Source organism: Python bivittatus, unplaced genomic scaffold (assembly GCF_059951505.1).
Source record: "Python bivittatus isolate LINGU-HERP-01145 unplaced genomic scaffold, Pbiv_v1 ctg000100_np1212, whole genome shotgun sequence".
Taxonomy (NCBI): Eukaryota; Metazoa; Chordata; class Lepidosauria; order Squamata; family Pythonidae; genus Python; species Python bivittatus.
The window spans coordinates 7,204,044-7,221,829 of record NW_028277038.1 but is presented as its reverse complement, the minus strand read 5'-3'; the positions used below and the strand labels follow the sequence as shown (position 1 = coordinate 7,221,829).

The following is a 17,786-nucleotide window of genomic DNA, read 5'->3' as shown; positions in this document are numbered from 1 at the left end:
GCTGGGGAATTCTGGGAGTTAAAGTTCACAGGCCTTAAAGCTGGTCTAGCCATTCCCAATGGTGTGTTACCAGCATGTACAGTGGCTCCATTGGCTGGAAACAGGGCCACTGAAATCCAGCCACCATACCTGGGGTTGAGCAAAGAGAAGATGAAGCTGGTACCACTACATTATTTTTGAAAGGCAACTTGTGAAGGTAGAACCCCACACAAGAAGATGATGCAAGCCCTGAGGAATTAAGTATATGCAATATAAGTGGAGTTTGTTTATTTGCATTTAGGGGGAAAGCCAGAATACCCAGGAAATTATTTATTCTGAAAGCTGCATTTGTTTTGTTACTCATAGGTGAGATTATTTCACCAGCCATTCCTGTAACTTTTATTATTATTATTATTATTATTATTATTATTATTATTATTATTATTATTTCCCCAATGTGCCTAGGACACTGCATATTGGGGAAACGGCTTGGTTTGGCAGGATGAAAGTGAACAGCTGCCTTTTTTCCCTCCAAACTGATAATAAGTCTCCCGCTCCTTCCTCCTCACATGGAAAGTTGTCCACTAAAGGGAAAAAAAAAAATAACACCAGAAAGATGGACAGATCACATTCAACTAGCAATCAATAATCAGTCACAGAGCTGAAATCCACTTGTGCAATGATTGTGTATAGAGTAGAAGTGTGTCATTCATTTTTTTGAGTAAACTTACCGAGAGCAGAAAACACACTTTTCTTCATTACGTAAAAATATAAAAAAAACCCCAACCAGATGAGGCCAAAGGCCCATGTCTGTACAACAGACTAGCTGATCAAATGCATTCTGGAAGCTCACATAAATGGGGGATAATCTCCCTCCTCCAGTGTTGCTCCCCAACAATTGGTATTTAAGATATGCTTCCTATGGCCCCGGAGATAGCACAGAACTATCAAAGCTGGTGGCCACTGGAGACTGACCCCTTATCTACTTCTCTTTCAAAGCCATCTAAATTGGTGGTCATCAACCGTGATGGCAGCCCCAGCTATGTATTGTGTAAATAAATATTTCCTTATTCACTTTTATGTCTCCCAGTTCATGGGACATGGAATTTCCAAAAAAGGCAATATATGGTTTCTTGGCAATTTTAATGACAGCAGAGACCCTTGAAGAATCTAATTCAATGAGGATAGCATATCTGACTCGCTGAAAGTAACGTTCACATGAAATAACTGTACTTGCTATAAAGATAATAAAGGACAAGGAAATTGTCAATTCAAGGTGTACTTATCTTGGGCATATTCCATCAATTCTTCTCAGAATTTACAAGCAAGCCAAATTAAATCTTGAGAAGGCAATCCAGAGTTTGAGCAATACAAGGAGACAATTCCCCTTCCCGTGATCATAAACCAATAAAGAAAACAGCAAACTTAAGAAACCAGTTTGCAAGAAATAAACATATTTTCATGCAGGACATCTCAGCATTGTTTTGTATACTCCAGAATTTAAAAACAAACAAAAGCATAGACTGAGGTCTTATTTAAAATATCTGTTAACACTTAAAGATTATTTATCTCAATGAGGCTGAGCTAGAATGCTCTTGCCATTGCCTTGGAAGTAACCTGGGTCCAAGCAACAGAGATTAATTCACCAATACTTCTCCCAGCTTTATGACATCACATGGAAACAGCACCCTTTAAACAATGCTCAAAGTTCTATATCAACCAGCCTCCAGGAGCTTCCATGGCAAGAACTGGACCATCTCCTGATGACCACACACCATGGAACACACACTAAGTGGCTGAATGCATATGTCAACCATGTGACCGAACTTCTCGTAACAACGGCCTACAGCATCATGGATGATGCTGCCATCCTTAAAAAAAGAGGCTACATCATGGGAGGGAATTTAGGAGAGGGATCTTATGCAAAGGTGAAATCTGCTTTCTCAGAACGGCTGAAATTTGATGTAGCTGTAAAAATCATTGACCGGAAGAAAGCACCTCCTGATTTTTTGGAGAGGTTTCTTCCAAGAGAAATAGACATCTTAGCCAAAGTGAACCACCGCTCTATCATAAAAACGTATGAGATCTTTGAAACTTCAGATGGCAAAGTGTACATTGTGATGGAGCTTGGCGTCCAAGGGGACTTACTAGAATTCATCAAGTCTAAAGGGGCAATGCCCGAAGACATCGCTCGTAAGATGTTCCGTCAACTGTGTGCCGCTATTAAGTACTGCCACGATGCTGACATAGTGCATCGTGATTTGAAATGTGAAAACCTTCTCCTAGACAAAGATTACCACATCAAGCTTTCAGACTTTGGCTTTGCTAAACGCCTGGTTCGTGATGACGATGGCAAAATTATTTATAGCAAAACCTTCTGTGGTTCTGCTGCTTATGCAGCTCCTGAAGTATTGCAAGGCATCCCTTATGAGCCCAAGATTTATGACATGTGGAGTCTGGGTGTCATCCTATACATCATGGTCTGTGGTTCTATGCCTTATGATGATTCAAACATCCGGAAAATGCTACGGTTGCAGAAAGAACATAGGGTGCATTTCCCCAAGTCCAAAAATCTGACCGTTGAATGTAAAGATCTTATTTATCGCATGCTTCAACCCGACGTGTCCCGACGGTTGCGTATCGAAGAGGTTTTAAGTCACATATGGATGCAGTCCAGCAAAGTTAGAGCTTTATCAACAACTTCTGTTGGGAAAAATGGAGAAAGCTCACGGACTACGGGTGAGCAAAAGGCAGAGCAGAGATCAGAAGGGGAGCAGAACAAAACTGAGTCTAAACAAGCCACCGCCGCCACTGCCACCGCCGTCGCCCCCCGACTGGAAGTGGTTGAAGAAGTAGAGGAGGTGTCTGAAGGAGATAAGCAGGACGAAGTGGAGAAAATCGCAGAGGTGTTTGAAACAAACCTCTAACGTTGTTCCACCAACAGATGCCCTTGCCCCAAATCAGCAAGAACATCATGTAACAGGTAGCCCAGGTAACCAACTGGAGAAAGTGGTGTGTGGGGTAAAGATAAGAGCCAAACAGAAGAAGCTATCAGAAACTAAAGACGATACTGAAAAAGGGTTACTGTATGTGAAAGGCCATTTTATTAAATATTTTTTAAATGGATAAACCTTGGGCTGTAACTGGCAACTACTGATGAATCTTACCCATACATGCAGAAGGCAAGAAGATGTAGTTAAACCACCCAAAAACCCAGCCTAGAAGCCTCTGAAAAAAGCCTCTGCAAACAGAAGCTGAGCAACAACTGGAGAGCTGGTCTCCCACTCTAGCGTCATTTATTTACTTACAAAGATTCATGTGCAGCTCCAGGCCAAGGAAATGGGTGACAAACCCATCCTAATTCTCAAAGGATGGAGGGTCAGGCCTTACTTAAGATAAGGAAAAAGCAGGTGGTAGCTAAAAGACTGTTAACTCCACAAAAGCCATTCCAACTTGGCTTAGTTGTCCTACTAGAAATATCCCACAACAATGCAAAAACACTAGCTATCGATAGACAGCCGCATCGTTTGGTGTCATTATCCTGACTATCATCATAGAAACTTTAACCAGAAAAGGACGTCAATGGTCCTGTTCCCTTGATGTCCCCAGTACTGAGCTGATTCAGGTATTTTGATGGGGGAAGTTTAGCACTATGTCACAGCTACCTCATCTAACTAAAAAATGCTCTTTTCCCAAAGAATGCTACACAGCATCCACTAGGTTCCTATGACCAGCTAGATCATAGATGTTGGTGGATCCATATTTCAATCTAGATGGGCATGGGGCTTTCTTCCACCAATTTTCTTTACTGTTGTTTTTTTTTAGCTATTCCTTCGGTGAAATGACTCATGATCTCACAGATGTTAGGCTGAAATGGTCCTTAGCCCAGCCAACATGCTATTTGCAATTTGTAGTTCAGCGGGTTTCATCAGTTGGCAAAATAAATACTGTTCTAACAGACCACCAATAGTTATCATCTGACAAGCAGACTATAACAACAGAAGCTGGGTACAGCAGGATTACATATTGCGGTTCAAGTGCCTCCTTCCTATCTTACTCTCCATGAATCTTAGAATACAAAACACCAGATGGTTCCCATTTAACGTGACAGTAGAAGACATGGGAGGCTAATCCTTCTCCTGCTTTTTTTTTTTTAATTTTACAAAAATCAAGGCTTAGTTTGCCCAACAATAGATAATGGTGATTTGTATATTGCTACCCTGAGTTAATAGCACTTTCTTTAAAAGCATCACAGGGTCTCACTACTCCAGCAAAACTGTTGGGGTGCAAAACTGCTGTTCACTTTAAATCATGCCTATTACCATAATTGTAAAGAGAACTTACGGCTTTGAGGGAGGTTAGGGAGTTGCCCCCTTAAGCTTCTCAGGTTGACCTAACATGCTGAAAACTCCCCCTTCTCTTTTTCAGCACCCCTTTGGCCAGAATCCTAGCTTTCACCACTCAAGTTCAAAAAATAAAACTATTCGTTTACATGTATAATGACTTAACACATTTTATCCCACCCTTCCCATTCTGTTGTAGCTTTTCCGCCTCTCTGGGGAGTATCATCTTCCAGCTGAAATCAGCCAGGGTTTCTATGCTCCTTTATTATTAATATACAGTCACAGATCAAAAAACCAGAGTTAAAATACAACGCATCCAATATGAAAGCCCCATTCATAAAAGAAACATTTGCAAGCATAATTGGATTTGGTCTGAATCTTGTGACTTCTAACAGCAATTGCTTATAGCACAGAATTCAGCCGCTTTTCTGGAAACGTGAGAATGCTGATCATTCAGCAAGAAATGCAGAGTTGTCTTCTGAGTCTAACCCAAAGAGTTGATGAATTAGAGGAAAGCTTAGCTTCTAGCTCTAAGAGCAACGTGTGGGACAATTCAAAAGTACCTAAGCAGCTGATTCAATTTCAGTATCTGAACCTAAGAAGAGCCGTGGTGGAGCAACCCACCAACCCCAAGAACGTGCTAAAAAAGTATTTGGGAGTGACAAGGGGCCGATAATAAACTCCTTGTAGCAGAGATGTGAGTATCAGCTCTATTCCTCTACACATCAAGATCTAAGGTTCCCTGCTTTTTCCAGACCCAGTATAGACATGGAGATCGTATTTCCATTTGTCTACAGGGAAGCGTGACTGTCAGTATAAACTCAGCTTAGAACTCGCTCCCATGTATTTGTATCAGCCTGTACTTAAACAGATGGGTTATCCTGGATCTTGGATCTATCCAAGACCCTAACTGTAGGAGTGTGTGTGCCACGAGTGGGGAAGTCTGAGGCGAGATCTCAGAAATTCAGACCCAACTGCTTCCATGAAAATACAACAATGCAGATTAGATGTACGAATGACAGAGTATTGATTGGACCTACTCCAACAAAGGAGTCGCGCAGGGATATTTCTTGGCTCCCCTTTTAATTTTTATATTAATGAACCTGTGAGCTCTTACCAAACCCATTTCCATCTCTGGCTCACGATTCACTCTCCTGCTTCTCCTATCATAATGGACAGTATCCAAAGAGGACAGCCATGAGATCTTTGCCCACTAGAGCGAAACACTGGAAATCAACCACTCAAAAAACTAAAATGTCATATTTATTCAGTGTCATATTAGTCACCCTCATACCTAGAAAATCAGCAACATCCAAATTGAGCATATTAAAGCCTTTATGCCTAGGCCTTTATTTTCAATCCTTCAATCCAGGAAGTCATTTCAATCTGTTACTCTTAAGCTGCGGGTGCAAAAAAGCTTCAGACACATTAACCAAGTAGGGAAGCTGCAAAGGGCATAACTACGTGCCTGCAACAAATCACTCAAAGCCAAAGTACAGTCTCCTGCTGAATGGCAATGCTATCTGCCAGATGTTCAGCTTGTCATGTTCTTCACCAAGCTTGCTACAATGAGCTTTTAGCATAGAATTTGTTCTTTCACTGGCACCAGTTATAGTAAGGGTCACTCTTATCTTTGCTGCCCCGTTCTCAGATTTTTGTTTTGGCTTTGAAGTTTTGTTAACAGGCTTTCAAAACCTTGCCCAGCTCTGCATGTGCTTTTGGGTTTATGCTGGACCGGATCCAAAGTACAGGAGACCACCGGCAGGGCTGCTCAAAGCGAGATTAAGTTAGACCTGATCAACTGGATCCAATCCAAGTTTTATGAGCCCATAAGCTTTAGAAATCCGAGCTAGCCTACTTTCTACAAATAAGCAAGCCTCTCAGGATCTCTGTAGGAGAAGAATGGAAGAATATCAATTATTTTTGCTTCCTGTGAAGCAAAAACCTTTCTCAGCTCCCAGGCCAAGAGAAACATACCATACCTTTAGTCAGTCTCTAAGGCGAGGACGTGCTGCCAAGCTTAACCAGGTGCAGACACCTTGCCAACCGTGCCAGGCCACTGAGATGCCAAGGCAGCAACACAACGCCCCACCTGGAAGCTAGCTCTTCCTGAGTTTTTCATCTCACGACGAGGGGCGCCAGAGCCGCACCACAATGCAAATTTCTGCCAGGCCTTTAGGTTAAACCTGTCTTTAATAAATTAAGAGGAGAGCACCCCAAGGCAAAAAGGAAACTGCATCCAAAAGGCTGGTGCTGTGCAAGCAATTTTGGCTACTGTCTTCCTCTTCCTGTGCAACCGATCCAGAGATTTACAAGAGGGAATGTTCAACTCAAAGGATTGCTCTCCACCTGCTACTCCTCACCTCCTATAAAGAGCTAGGGCAACTCAGCACTATAAGGCAGAAACTATCCTGAACCCAAGCAAACTTCTCCTGTTGCTTTTGGTCAACGGTGGGTGTGTTTCTTCAGCAGCATTGATATAGCGGGGCACTGCCAAGCCCCCGCCCACACACACACACAAGAGGACAAGGTCAAAAGAAGTCCGACGCTTTACGTCTTTTGGGGAGTTGCAGCAGATTGTCCGTAATGGAGGCGGGATCCTGAGCGACTGGGGTTTGAGAGAGCGTCCTGGGGGTTGGGGTGACCGTGGGCGTCTGCAGTCCGCCGGAGGGCGTCTTGTAGCCGGGGGTTCCCAGGTGTGCAGGGGACGGGGTGTAACTGGCTCGCAGAGCTTTGTCAGTGAACTTGCTAGCAGTCCGGTTCACTAGGCGCTGCAAGGCGGGAGACATGGCCGGGCTTAGCCCTTTTGGAGTGAGGCTGGAAGGGGGAAAAAAATTAAGGAGCTCAGACGAGAGGCTCTGTTAAGTGTCGGTCAGTCCATGTCTAGGAGACTGCATCCAGTTCTGGACGCGGCAGTTTAAGGAAGACTGAGAAACTGGAACACCTCCAGAGCAGGGGGACCAAGATCAGGAGCAACTTATGAGAAAGGGCTGGAGGGACTGGGTGTGATTGTGTTAGAGAAAACTAAGGTGTTTTGGGTTTTTTTTGCTGGACTGGATATTTCCAAGAATTTCATCCTGGGATACCATGCAGAACAGCTACCTTGGTTTGAGCCTAGAACTCAATGGCCATTCCAGAGGCTGAATATCTAACAGGGGTTGAGACACTTGTTAGCTTCAAATTCTTCAGCCCGTTTTATTTCCACCTTTACGGATCTCTCACCTGGCAAGGTTCTCGGTGACCCTCCTCAAGGCTTCTTGCTTCTTGGCTCTGTTTTTAGCAGCTGCCTCATTGGCCATCTTCAGCCCAAGCCTCTCTCGGCGCCCAGGTTCCAGGATCTGTGAAAATACCAGATGATTGGACTACCAGTGCATTTCTGAGACTGATCCTTCCAACTGTAGCTTAATCCACCTCACACCTTTCTCACTTGCTGTGAGAGACATACCAATAAGTACGTCTAGCGCAGCTCCAGAACCTATTTTCCAAACGCTTTGACAAAGCGCCATCCAAATCAGAGCACCTAAGTGTCAGCTGCTGCACCAGCTCAACTATTTATTTCATGGTTTATCGAGACATAAATGCGCTCTAGGTAGTCACTTCCGGGGAGGAGTGGTGAATTGATGTCCCGTGCTCTGTGGGAGACACTGCAGCCAAAAGGCAGCTGGATGTGGGATCCAGACTGCTGATAATTCTCTCTGGATCAAAGAGAGATCTTGAGATCACTCTCATGCACTCCGGATAGCTGGTTATTTTTTGTTGTTGGGGGTTCTTTGTGTGAGTCAACCACAGAAACCGACATTTTTGCGGTCGCTTACGATCAGCTGGGAGTCGCGAGTTTCATCATGCTCTGAGCCATTAAGGTAGCCTTTTCATGGACTCAAAATTCAACCAAACCTCATCTTTTTAATCATCTCCGAGTTTCATTTTTTTTATTGTTTAAGATTGAAAAACCTTCGGAACTGCAAGTTGGGCATTCGCTGGGTGAGTCTCTCTTAAAACCATTTAAAAAGAAAGAAAACTGTGTTTCTAGCTTTGTAAGATCTCTATTTTTTGCAATATATAACAAAAGGGGGACTATAGTGTTGTCTTTTTGGAAAGTTTTGAAATGCTAAGGATTCAGATGGAATCGATTTAAAGAAAGACTTGGAAGTTAATTAAAAAGATCCTCTCATGCGGGAAAACATTTCACGTTTATATTTTGACCTGATAACAAAGCTTTGAAGGTTAACCCCTAGAGGGCACGGGATGGCTACTTTAAAGGAAATGTTTTATAAGTTGGCTCAAGAAGTGCTTGGGCTATATAACTCTATATTGGAGCCAAAAGATGTTGTCGAAGAGGAACAAGTGCCTTTGAATAAAATGGAAATGGACATTAAGGTGGACATAAAAATCATAATCCGCAAAAAAGAGATGGAAATACTGGATTTACAAATGGAATTGGATGATCATTTAAGAATCAAAAAAATATACAAATAATGTATCAAAGAAGGATGTGGATTATCTGTTTAAATTGGAATATAAGAGACTTACTGAAGGGGCTACACAGAAATTACAAATGGACTTTGATAAAGATGGCACGGATTTCGAGAGAAGAGACAAGGATAGCAAAAGAAAGCAGATGTTAGAAGTTTATCTACAGGATTTAAGGATACTTGGGAGGAAGAAGAAAAAATACAAAACTGGTTTATTTGATTATGGTTAAATAATAGGTTGCTATCTCTGGTGATGTTTAATGGATACTTTGACCGGATAGGTTTTTTTTTTTAAAATGTTCAATTGGGTGTAATGGGTTAGTTTGTAATATCTATGTTACTATTTTTGGTATATAAACAAGGGATTATTATTTCTGGTAATGTTTAACAGCTTTTATTTTTCTATAATGTTAATTGGGATTAGATTTTGATCATTAAGAAAGGGATTAGGAGGATTATGTTTAAATGGAAAGGGGGACTAAATACTTAGGTTGTTAACTGTATCTGTTAATTTTTACACCTTTTGTTGATTAATAAGGAGAGTTGGGGATTTTGAGATGGGTCTCCAGAAAATGGGGTGAAGTACAGAATGAAGATGTATTTGGTAGTATTTTAAGAGACAGTGATAAGTTGTTATTATTGAATATACTTGCTGGGGATGAAAGGGGAAGTTTCTTATCTTTTTTGGGGGGGATTCTTTCTTTCTGCACTTTCTTAATATCATTTTTTTTCTTTTAATGGATTTTTGTATTAGATTCTTGTATTAGATTTACCTGTTTTATATAATCTTTAATAACATTACTGGGAAAAAAAGAGAAATATGCCACTAGTTAAAATTACTGAGGGCTGCTTAGACGCCTTACAGTAAATAAGGTCACTGACTGTAATTAATTTATTATTATTATATTTTTATTATTACTATTATTAATTAAATTTTGTTATTGTCACCCACTATTAGACTTTGGGCAGCTTTCAAAATCCAGAACAACAAAAAGGATTAAAAACAATTAAGCATGCTTAACCACCCAGCCCAGATTAAGACAACTGAAAAAGATAAACCACAATGGCCCCACAATGCATCGATAAACGCATTAAACCCCGGCCTGGGAACACAGCCCGGTTTTAAGGGCTTTCCAGAGCCCCAGGAGAGTGGGTGCCACTCTTGGGGGTGGCGTTCCAGAGGCAGGGGCAGCAACAGAGAAAAACTGTAAGTCCCAAACCCAGCTGAACCACAAACTCACTGGGCAACCTTAAGCTACTCACTCGATGTAACAAATTCACCTACACAAGGAAGTAATCTCTTTCAATTGCAAAAATACCTTCGTATATGGTCAGGCTAAAGGACATTAGGTCGGGGAAGGATAAATCAGGAGAGAGACAACTTTTGGATCTGGCACAACATTTGATACTATTTCACCCAATTTGTTTACGTAGCATAGAGGGGATAGACCCAGATTGGATGCTTTAAATACCTTGAAGGCTGGTCCCGGTGTCCTGTCCACATATGGTGTATCGGACCCTTCTAACCGCAAAGGGGTGCTTTCTATCTCACCCCAGGTCATAAGAGGGGAGTCATTCACACCTAGAAAGATACATTGGTAAATCAGTCTACTTGACGGGTCAGCAGACCGCTGGTTCGCCACTTGAACACGAGCACGCTTGACTCAAATATTTGGGGTGAGAGATCTCTGATAGGAGAATCAGCTGGAAGGGACATCTTTACAAAACAGAAGACACGGAATCCCCCCAAAATTAAAAACGACACATTTGTTTTTATATAGATACAAAAGAGAGTGAAAAATAACAATCAGAAAGAACCAGAGCTTAAACGCAGGTTCTCTAAAGTATACCCTGTATTTAGGTATGTATGTATTTAGCACACCATGGATCAAAAGACAACGATATAAATTTATGTAGTTTACTACTACTTATTTTCGAACTTGACTATGTTCTCCTTTTCCCACTGTATTAAGTCCTTATCTGAATACTTCTAAACCGGCATTTTTCTCATGGTGCACGCACACCGCAACTCGGAGGAAAGTCACACTAGCAAACAAAATAGCCCTGGCTGAACCACACATTTGCTTTGTGTTGCTTTAAACACACACACACACACACACACACAATAAAAGGGATTTTCTTTCTTACCAGGAGCAGGGGAAGGCGTAGCCACAAATCCATATCCGTTTACCTTTGGAGATTCCTGGGGAATAAGTTCCTTCCCATCAGGCCCCACTTTGCCTTGTTTGTACTAGAATTAAAGAGAAGAAATAATGCTTAGCCATGCAGGGAATCCCCGGGTTAAGAACGCCCAGTTTAAGGACGATTCACAGTTAGGAATGGAGACTTTTGTAGCCAAATTCCAGCTAAATACAGAATGATTCCAGTTACGTACACAATGGTTTGAGTTCATTCATTCACCACACTACTTATACAATATAACACAATAAGACTGTTCCAGCTTACATACAAATTCGACTTAAGGATGGACCTTGGGAACGGAGCTCATTCTTAAACTGGGGACTGCCTGTAATCACAGTGTTTTAAAAGCACAGCATGACATCCTGCAACATTGGCTGAAAAGGCCTGGACTGTTTTTTGTTTTTTTAAAAACATGTTTTGGTAAAAGGAATTAAAGAAGAGGAACCATCATTTTTCCCCAGCTAAAATAAGAAAGTTCAGAAGTTCTGCTTTCTTTCTTTCTGTTCTAGCCATTGTTTCTTGTTTGATTCACTTGAATTTGCTTGCCAGCTTGCCAAGCACAATAGGAACAGACCGTCTTAAATGAAACGGATACGGAAAATGTTATGCTCCCACCTGAGCGTTGAGGGCTGCTGCTTGCTGAAGTTGGGTCTTGCTTACTGCTTGGCTAAACGGATCCTTCAAGAAGCGGGTGTTTCTGTGAACAACCTCACGTGGCTTTTTAAACACATCGTCCTCATCAGGGACTCCTGAAAAGACACAGCGCTTTAATATCAACAAGGCTCACAATCAAAGACGAGACTGGTGGCAGTTTTGTCATGCCTAGATTCAAAAGGAAAAGGGTACTTCAGGAAGAAGAGGTCAGCTCAAAGAAGTGAAGTAGAAGTCTGAATCAAAAAAATCCAGGACTGAGGATCAATTTCTCCAGTCTTAATAGGACATCTTAATCATGCCCCCAATTACTGCATAAAGCAGTAACAATAACACATAATTCCCAATTCTGAGAAAGGTTTTAAAACTTGAGAGGATGTGAGAGAAGATCCACTTTGGTCAACCCACATCCTTTACTCACACAAGAATGATTTCTAAACGTTTTTATAATTAAAGCACATCAACCTACAAATTAATGGGGAAAACACTGGAGCACTAGACCTTGGAGAGAAGACAAGCCTGGAAATTGGGAATTCAGCATGGATTCCTGGCTCTTTTTTCCAGAGAAAGGGCACAGACATTAGCAAAGAGCAAGAAAACCTCAACCCATCGAAGAGGCCTTAATCACCCACAAAGCAAAAGGATCAAAAGAAGCTTGCTTTCTCCTGTCCTGTCTCTCCCGCTTCTTTTCCCAGACTGAGAGAAACAAGGCAGATAAGACAGAACAGTCTCTGCAGGAGAGAGATTCAAAAGAAGGGAAAAAAATTCTTTTGCCGTTTCAAAATGTGAAAACACCAAGTATCAAAACGAAGGAGTGGAGAGCGACAAAGAGATGATGCCCCGTGCTTGACCCTCAATCCTGCTTTTAAGAAAAGTCAAAAGCAGGTACCAGTCTAACAAGGAGAAACAAATGTGAGCTTGGCAGGAAAAAAAAACCTATCGTTATCCAGCTTCCCTTTTTACAGCAATCAGACCTTGTCAGAAGGAGCACAACTGCCTCACCTGGTGGATAATACATGAGGGAATTCTTTGCCTTGTATTCCCACGTCTCCACCCCAGCTTTGCCACTCCCCAGGGCCTGCTGCTCCTCCAGCGACGGAAGAGCTAGCTGTTCCTGATGCCGCTGAAATGGAATAGAAAAACACAGTCAGCTGCAAGCATTGGCAGAAGGGAAGATGTATGCCCAGTGATCCTGCAGTGTCTCTAGGAGTAAATTAATATTTTAGCATTTCAGGCATCTCCAGCTTTTCCTCTGCAGAACTCAAGCCAGTATATCCTGTTCACAATTCGGTCAAGCAAGGAAATCTTCAGGGGCCTCCTACCCCAGTGTGATTTTACTTTGCTTCACAAAGGTAATTGCACGTGACTTTTTGTTGCCCAATGTTTTAATCGCGCAAAGCACAATGATGCAACGTACTTGTTGCTTTACTGGGCATGTGGGTTGAACTGAAAATCGCCTGGGGTTTTGGAACAAAATGGATTTTTTTTTTCAACTTTGGAAAAAAAATACGTCAATCCTGTTTTCAGTTGCAGAGCATTCAGTTGTGTAAGCAGGGTGTCTGGCAACTGCACCAAAGGGCAGGAGGCCACAGGCTGCCCGTTATATAGAATGAAACTGTAGCTCACCAACGTTCTGAAGGGGAATAGAACCTAAAACCCTCCACTTCTGAGGAGGAATGACATAGCACTAATCATCATTACTGTCTTCTTTCCAAAGTGAGGAACATAAAAAAAAAAAAAAACTGGTTTCTTGGACCAAGGGAGAAGCAATCCTTCCACCCAGAGCCCCAAACCACTACAAAGAGAAGCTGCTGCTTACCTGGGCAAATGCCTCTTCAGCTTCATAAAGCCAAGAATGCCGTACTTTCTCCTTCTCTTTGGCCACTTCCATGATCTGCTCGAAGGAAGCATTATCCTCACTGGTGTGTTTGGCCAAGAATTTGTCCAAACAGGGCAAGGCATCTTTGTTTTCTTCCTCCTCCACTTCTCCTGAAAGAAAAGAGGAATGCAACTAAAAAAAAAAAAAAAAAACAGACACACTTTCTTATGCAGTCCCTGTTCTTTGAAAGATCAGATGTTCTAGGCCAGTGTTTCTCAACCTTGGCCGCTTGAAGATGTGTGGACTTCAACTCCCAGAATTCCCCAGCCAGCCATGCTGGCTGGGGGATTCTGGGAGTTGAAGTCCACACATCTTCAAGCGGCCAAGGTTGAGAAACACTGTTCTAGGCGGTGGTGACAGGAAAAAAGTACAATTGTAACCTAACAGCAGAACTGAGATGGGCTACCCTCATTTCAATGAGATCAAGGAAAAGTACAAGGGAGAAAAAAGCCATGACTTCCCAAGACTTAGCATCACACATTTATAAAGAAAGAGAATTTGTGGGTTGCTTTTGGTCAAGTCTCTCCTTGTTCTACTAGCCAGTTTTAGACTATACTAGAAGTGTCGATAACTTCACATCAGTCTCCATGGTTTAGCTCACAGAATACAGCAGATGAACTTGTTCCTCACCACCTCATTTTTAAATAAAGAGGTGGGGAATCCTCCCTTATCTTGCTCACCAAAATCCTCTGCACTGGATCAGTTCCACTGATGTCAGTGTTCGAAAGTTAGGTTGAAGCGTAAGCCAAATTTCTTAAGGCTAAAAGCAGCTTGAGAACAGAAGCTATGACTGCAGGAGGCGGTGGGAATCCCTTCACTAGAGGAGTCTACGTAAAGGCCATTTTACGTAGACCACAGTACATCTACATGAAGCAGCAGATGGTTGGGCTTCAAGTTCTAAAGGGCCATTTCCAACCCTACGATTCTATCACTGCAGACCTTTCCCAGTTTAATCCTTAGAGATACAAGAAGTAATCACTTCACAGCCCACTCGGGGTCAAACCCAAAGGGCCGTACACCAAATAAGCATAATAGAGTTGCTTACCTTCATCTAGAGATTTCACTGTGAACTTGGGCTTACTCAACACGGAAGAATCACCAGGATGAACTTCAGGGGTTTCAAAGGTTGCTGGGGTGACGTCTGTCCCAAGGAACATAAAATACAGATTTACAAAATACAGAAAACTATTGTTCTGAAGCTTCAAATCCCCATTGAAAAATCTGAAACACTCAATCTCACTGAGCCTAATCAACCTAACGAGGTTATGGGGCTAAAGCTAGTAGGGGAATTATGGGGCCCACTTTTGTTTCTTGATGAAAAATCAAGGTAACAATCCAATAAATTGGTAATAAACCATGTATCTGCCAGTGTCTTCAAACGCCAATGTCTCCCTAAAAGAAAGATTATATGCAAAGCTGATTTGTGAGAGATCACACTATGGATTGCCATTGTTCAGGACTGACTGTTTAATTTTTGTTAAATTTATATTCTGCCTTTTTTTCAGGAGCTCAAGAAATGCATTGGGCTTAAACCTGGATCTCCCCAATCCTAGTCCAGTACATTGACCACCATATGGCAATAGCTGTCTCCTCTATTCTTCTACACTCCATATTATTTGCTCCATGAACCTGTATTAACTGGAGTTGAACCAGGGCCCTTTTGATACATCCCAGCTATGCTTTAGCACTGGCCATTATTGGTAGTGATTGAGTATTTCTGAAATAGAAAACAAGACTGTGAAATCCTGGCCTACTATTTCTAGTCAGCCTAGATCAATTTTCCCCTTACTTGATACCTTCCAGGTGTCCTGAGATAACTAAAATAGCCATGTAGGCAGAACTCTGGAAGGCCCACAGAATGAGGAAAGTTGATTCTTGCTATGCAAAATCATGCATCAGGAACAGTATTACAGGGTTGATTTGGTGCTTTTATACAAACATTCTCTTCACATCATTAAGAACAATGATGGTGTAATATGTTCAGTCTCTGCACTGTGCATGAATGCCACCTATTAGGCACTCATGCTGGGAAAGGTGGAAGGAAAGAGAAGAAGAGGATGACCAGCAGCAAGGGGGATTGACCCAGTTACAGGGGCAATGGGTGCACCGCTGGAAGAGCTGAAGGGTCAGGTTAGGGACAGATGGTCATGGAGAAAATCATCTATGTGGTCACTAGGAGATGAAAATGACTTGATGGCATAATCAATCAATCAATCAATCAATCAATCAGGCACTCATATTTACAAGGCGCAGGAGTGTCTCTGGAAGATTTGCCCAACGAGGAGCCAAACTTGATGGCTATCTGTCTCATCTTCTCCAGATCACCACTTTCTTCAGCCTCCAAATATTCCTTCTGAGCACGGAGCTTCTCAACATCAGGGAAAAAGTCCCGCTGGATGATTTTCTCCAGACTCTGCGAAACATTCACAAGAACCAATATAATGTTTCCCACCCAATTAAGATTTAAAGCAACAGACATTTGGATTGCAGGATTCTGAACTGTTATCTTCTGATACAAGCCTATCAACTTTTCACTGTATCTCACAAGCTATTCAAGAAACTACTTCTGTAACAAAGGAAACTTTATGCACAATGCTTGACCTTGAATTTAACAGACATGCACTCATCTAAGAGAATGCCCAGTTTATATAAAAACACAGAAAAGTGCCCCACCGTCGCTCTTCCATTTGTTACTGTACCCCAGTATTGGCTCACTTTATGCATTAAGCCAAGACATAAGGTGGTTTGTTTAGTTACCCCACAGGGCAGGGTGCAAACTCAGCTACTGATTTCTAATATTTTTGTTTTATCGCTGTGCAAATAAAGCCACCATGGCTTGTACAACCATCATGGTGAAAAACAGAAAGTATACTTCCTTGGGATTTCTTGTTGAAAAGCAGGATTATAAACATTACATTAAAGAAATAAATATTCAAACATTTACATTTCAGGAAAAGGGATTATCTTAAAGCTTGGTTTCTCAGTCATTTTACAACCTCCACATTAATATGCCTACTTCCTTCCCCATCCTCAGTGGAAATCCAAGATTTTCTTTTGGAGGAAGACAGACTCCAAAATAAAAGTCATTACAAAACTAAAATATGTTCAGGTACAAACGTTAAGGACAAATGTTAGCAAGCCAGCTCCTTGTTTCAATTTAAGATATGAGTAAAAACCTATCCACTCACCCAGTCCTTTTAACGTTTAAGTGGATTTATTTATTAAATTTACATGCTGCTCAACCCAGAGCAACTGGGCGATTTTTTACAGTAACTATTCTTTTTAGTTTTCTTGAGTTTGGTACTATTTTGTTCTTGAGGATGGGTTTTGTCTTGTTTTTTGATTGCTCTTAAATGCCCTAAGAACAATCAGGAAAACGTGATCAAGAAATGACCCAGAGCTCTTAAAACAGAGGCTTATGCTGCTTCAATAATTAAAAAAACACTAAAAATTGGAATAACAATTTGTAAAGCTAGGACACTTTAGTAAACTATAGATTTGGATAAGAGATGAAAGGGATGGAGTGCAATACTTTTTTTAAAAAATATATTTTTATTTTTTTCCCCTCCTCCTCCTCCTCCTCCTCCCCCCGCCTCCACCCAACGACCCTGCGAGGTAGGCCGGGGGAGGAAGAGAGCGCTGGGCCCCCAACCACGCAGGAAAGCGCTCGGGGGCTGAGAGGCGATGGGCAGCCGAGTCTCCCGAAGCCCTGCTCGGCCTCATCCACTCACCTGAATGTAGGCGTCCTCGTCCAGGACCCTCTTGCGGCACTTGGGGGCTTCCTGGGGAGCCTCCTGCGGCACAGCTACGGCGGAAGTCTCGGCCTGGACGGGCACCAGCGCCTGGGCCGAAGTGCCGGACCCCGCCGGGGTCCCCGGCGGCTCCATTTCACCCCACCAATCGCCTCCCCCGTCTCCCGGGGCAACGCAGCAAGGCCTCGGCGAACACAGCCTCCAACTTCCGGAAATACTCCCACTTCCGGAAAGAAACCGGACGTGCGTCCCCTGCACCGCCCCAGCATGCCTTACGCGCCAAGCGCACGCCCCCAGCCTGCCGGGATTGACAGCCGAGCGCGGAACCGCCTCCTCCCGAAGAAAGACGTCACGCGAGCCGCGTCGTAGAGGTAAGTTAAGGGGGCAGCGCGTGACGAATTCGGGTTCTGTTGGAGCGTCAGCGTGGGAGCCAAGGTGGCGGGGCGGGAAGGTGAGAGTGCCTGGGGAACGATCGAGCCGAGCCTACACTGCGGGGTCGTCGTTCAGC

General features: G+C 42.6%; 2 protein-coding genes across 2 annotated transcripts; one reads left to right on the top strand and one right to left on the bottom strand.

Annotated features, from left to right (window-relative positions):
* Positions 1-1,742: 1,742 nt before the first annotated feature.
* Positions 1,743-2,910, top strand: LOC148216586 (testis-specific serine/threonine-protein kinase 1-like). The gene has a single exon (XM_088135391.1). It carries the CDS (start codon positions 1,743-1,745, stop codon positions 2,904-2,906), a length of 1,164 nt encoding a protein of 387 aa, XP_087991517.1. The 3' UTR covers positions 2,907-2,910.
* A 155-nt stretch (positions 2,911-3,065) lies between these two features.
* ESS2 (ess-2 spliceosome associated protein) lies at positions 3,066-17,502 on the bottom strand. Its single transcript, XM_007435462.3, has 10 exons — positions 17,258-17,502; positions 15,771-15,939; positions 14,572-14,667; positions 13,467-13,636; positions 12,650-12,770; positions 11,612-11,745; positions 10,943-11,045; positions 10,267-10,376; positions 7,545-7,660; positions 3,066-7,139 (listed from the first exon to the last, which is right to left on the bottom strand). Exons 1-10 carry the CDS (start codon positions 17,411-17,413, stop codon positions 6,854-6,856), a joined length of 1,461 nt encoding a protein of 486 aa, XP_007435524.1. The 5' UTR covers positions 17,414-17,502; the 3' UTR covers positions 3,066-6,853.
* Positions 17,503-17,786: the final 284 nt, after the last annotated feature.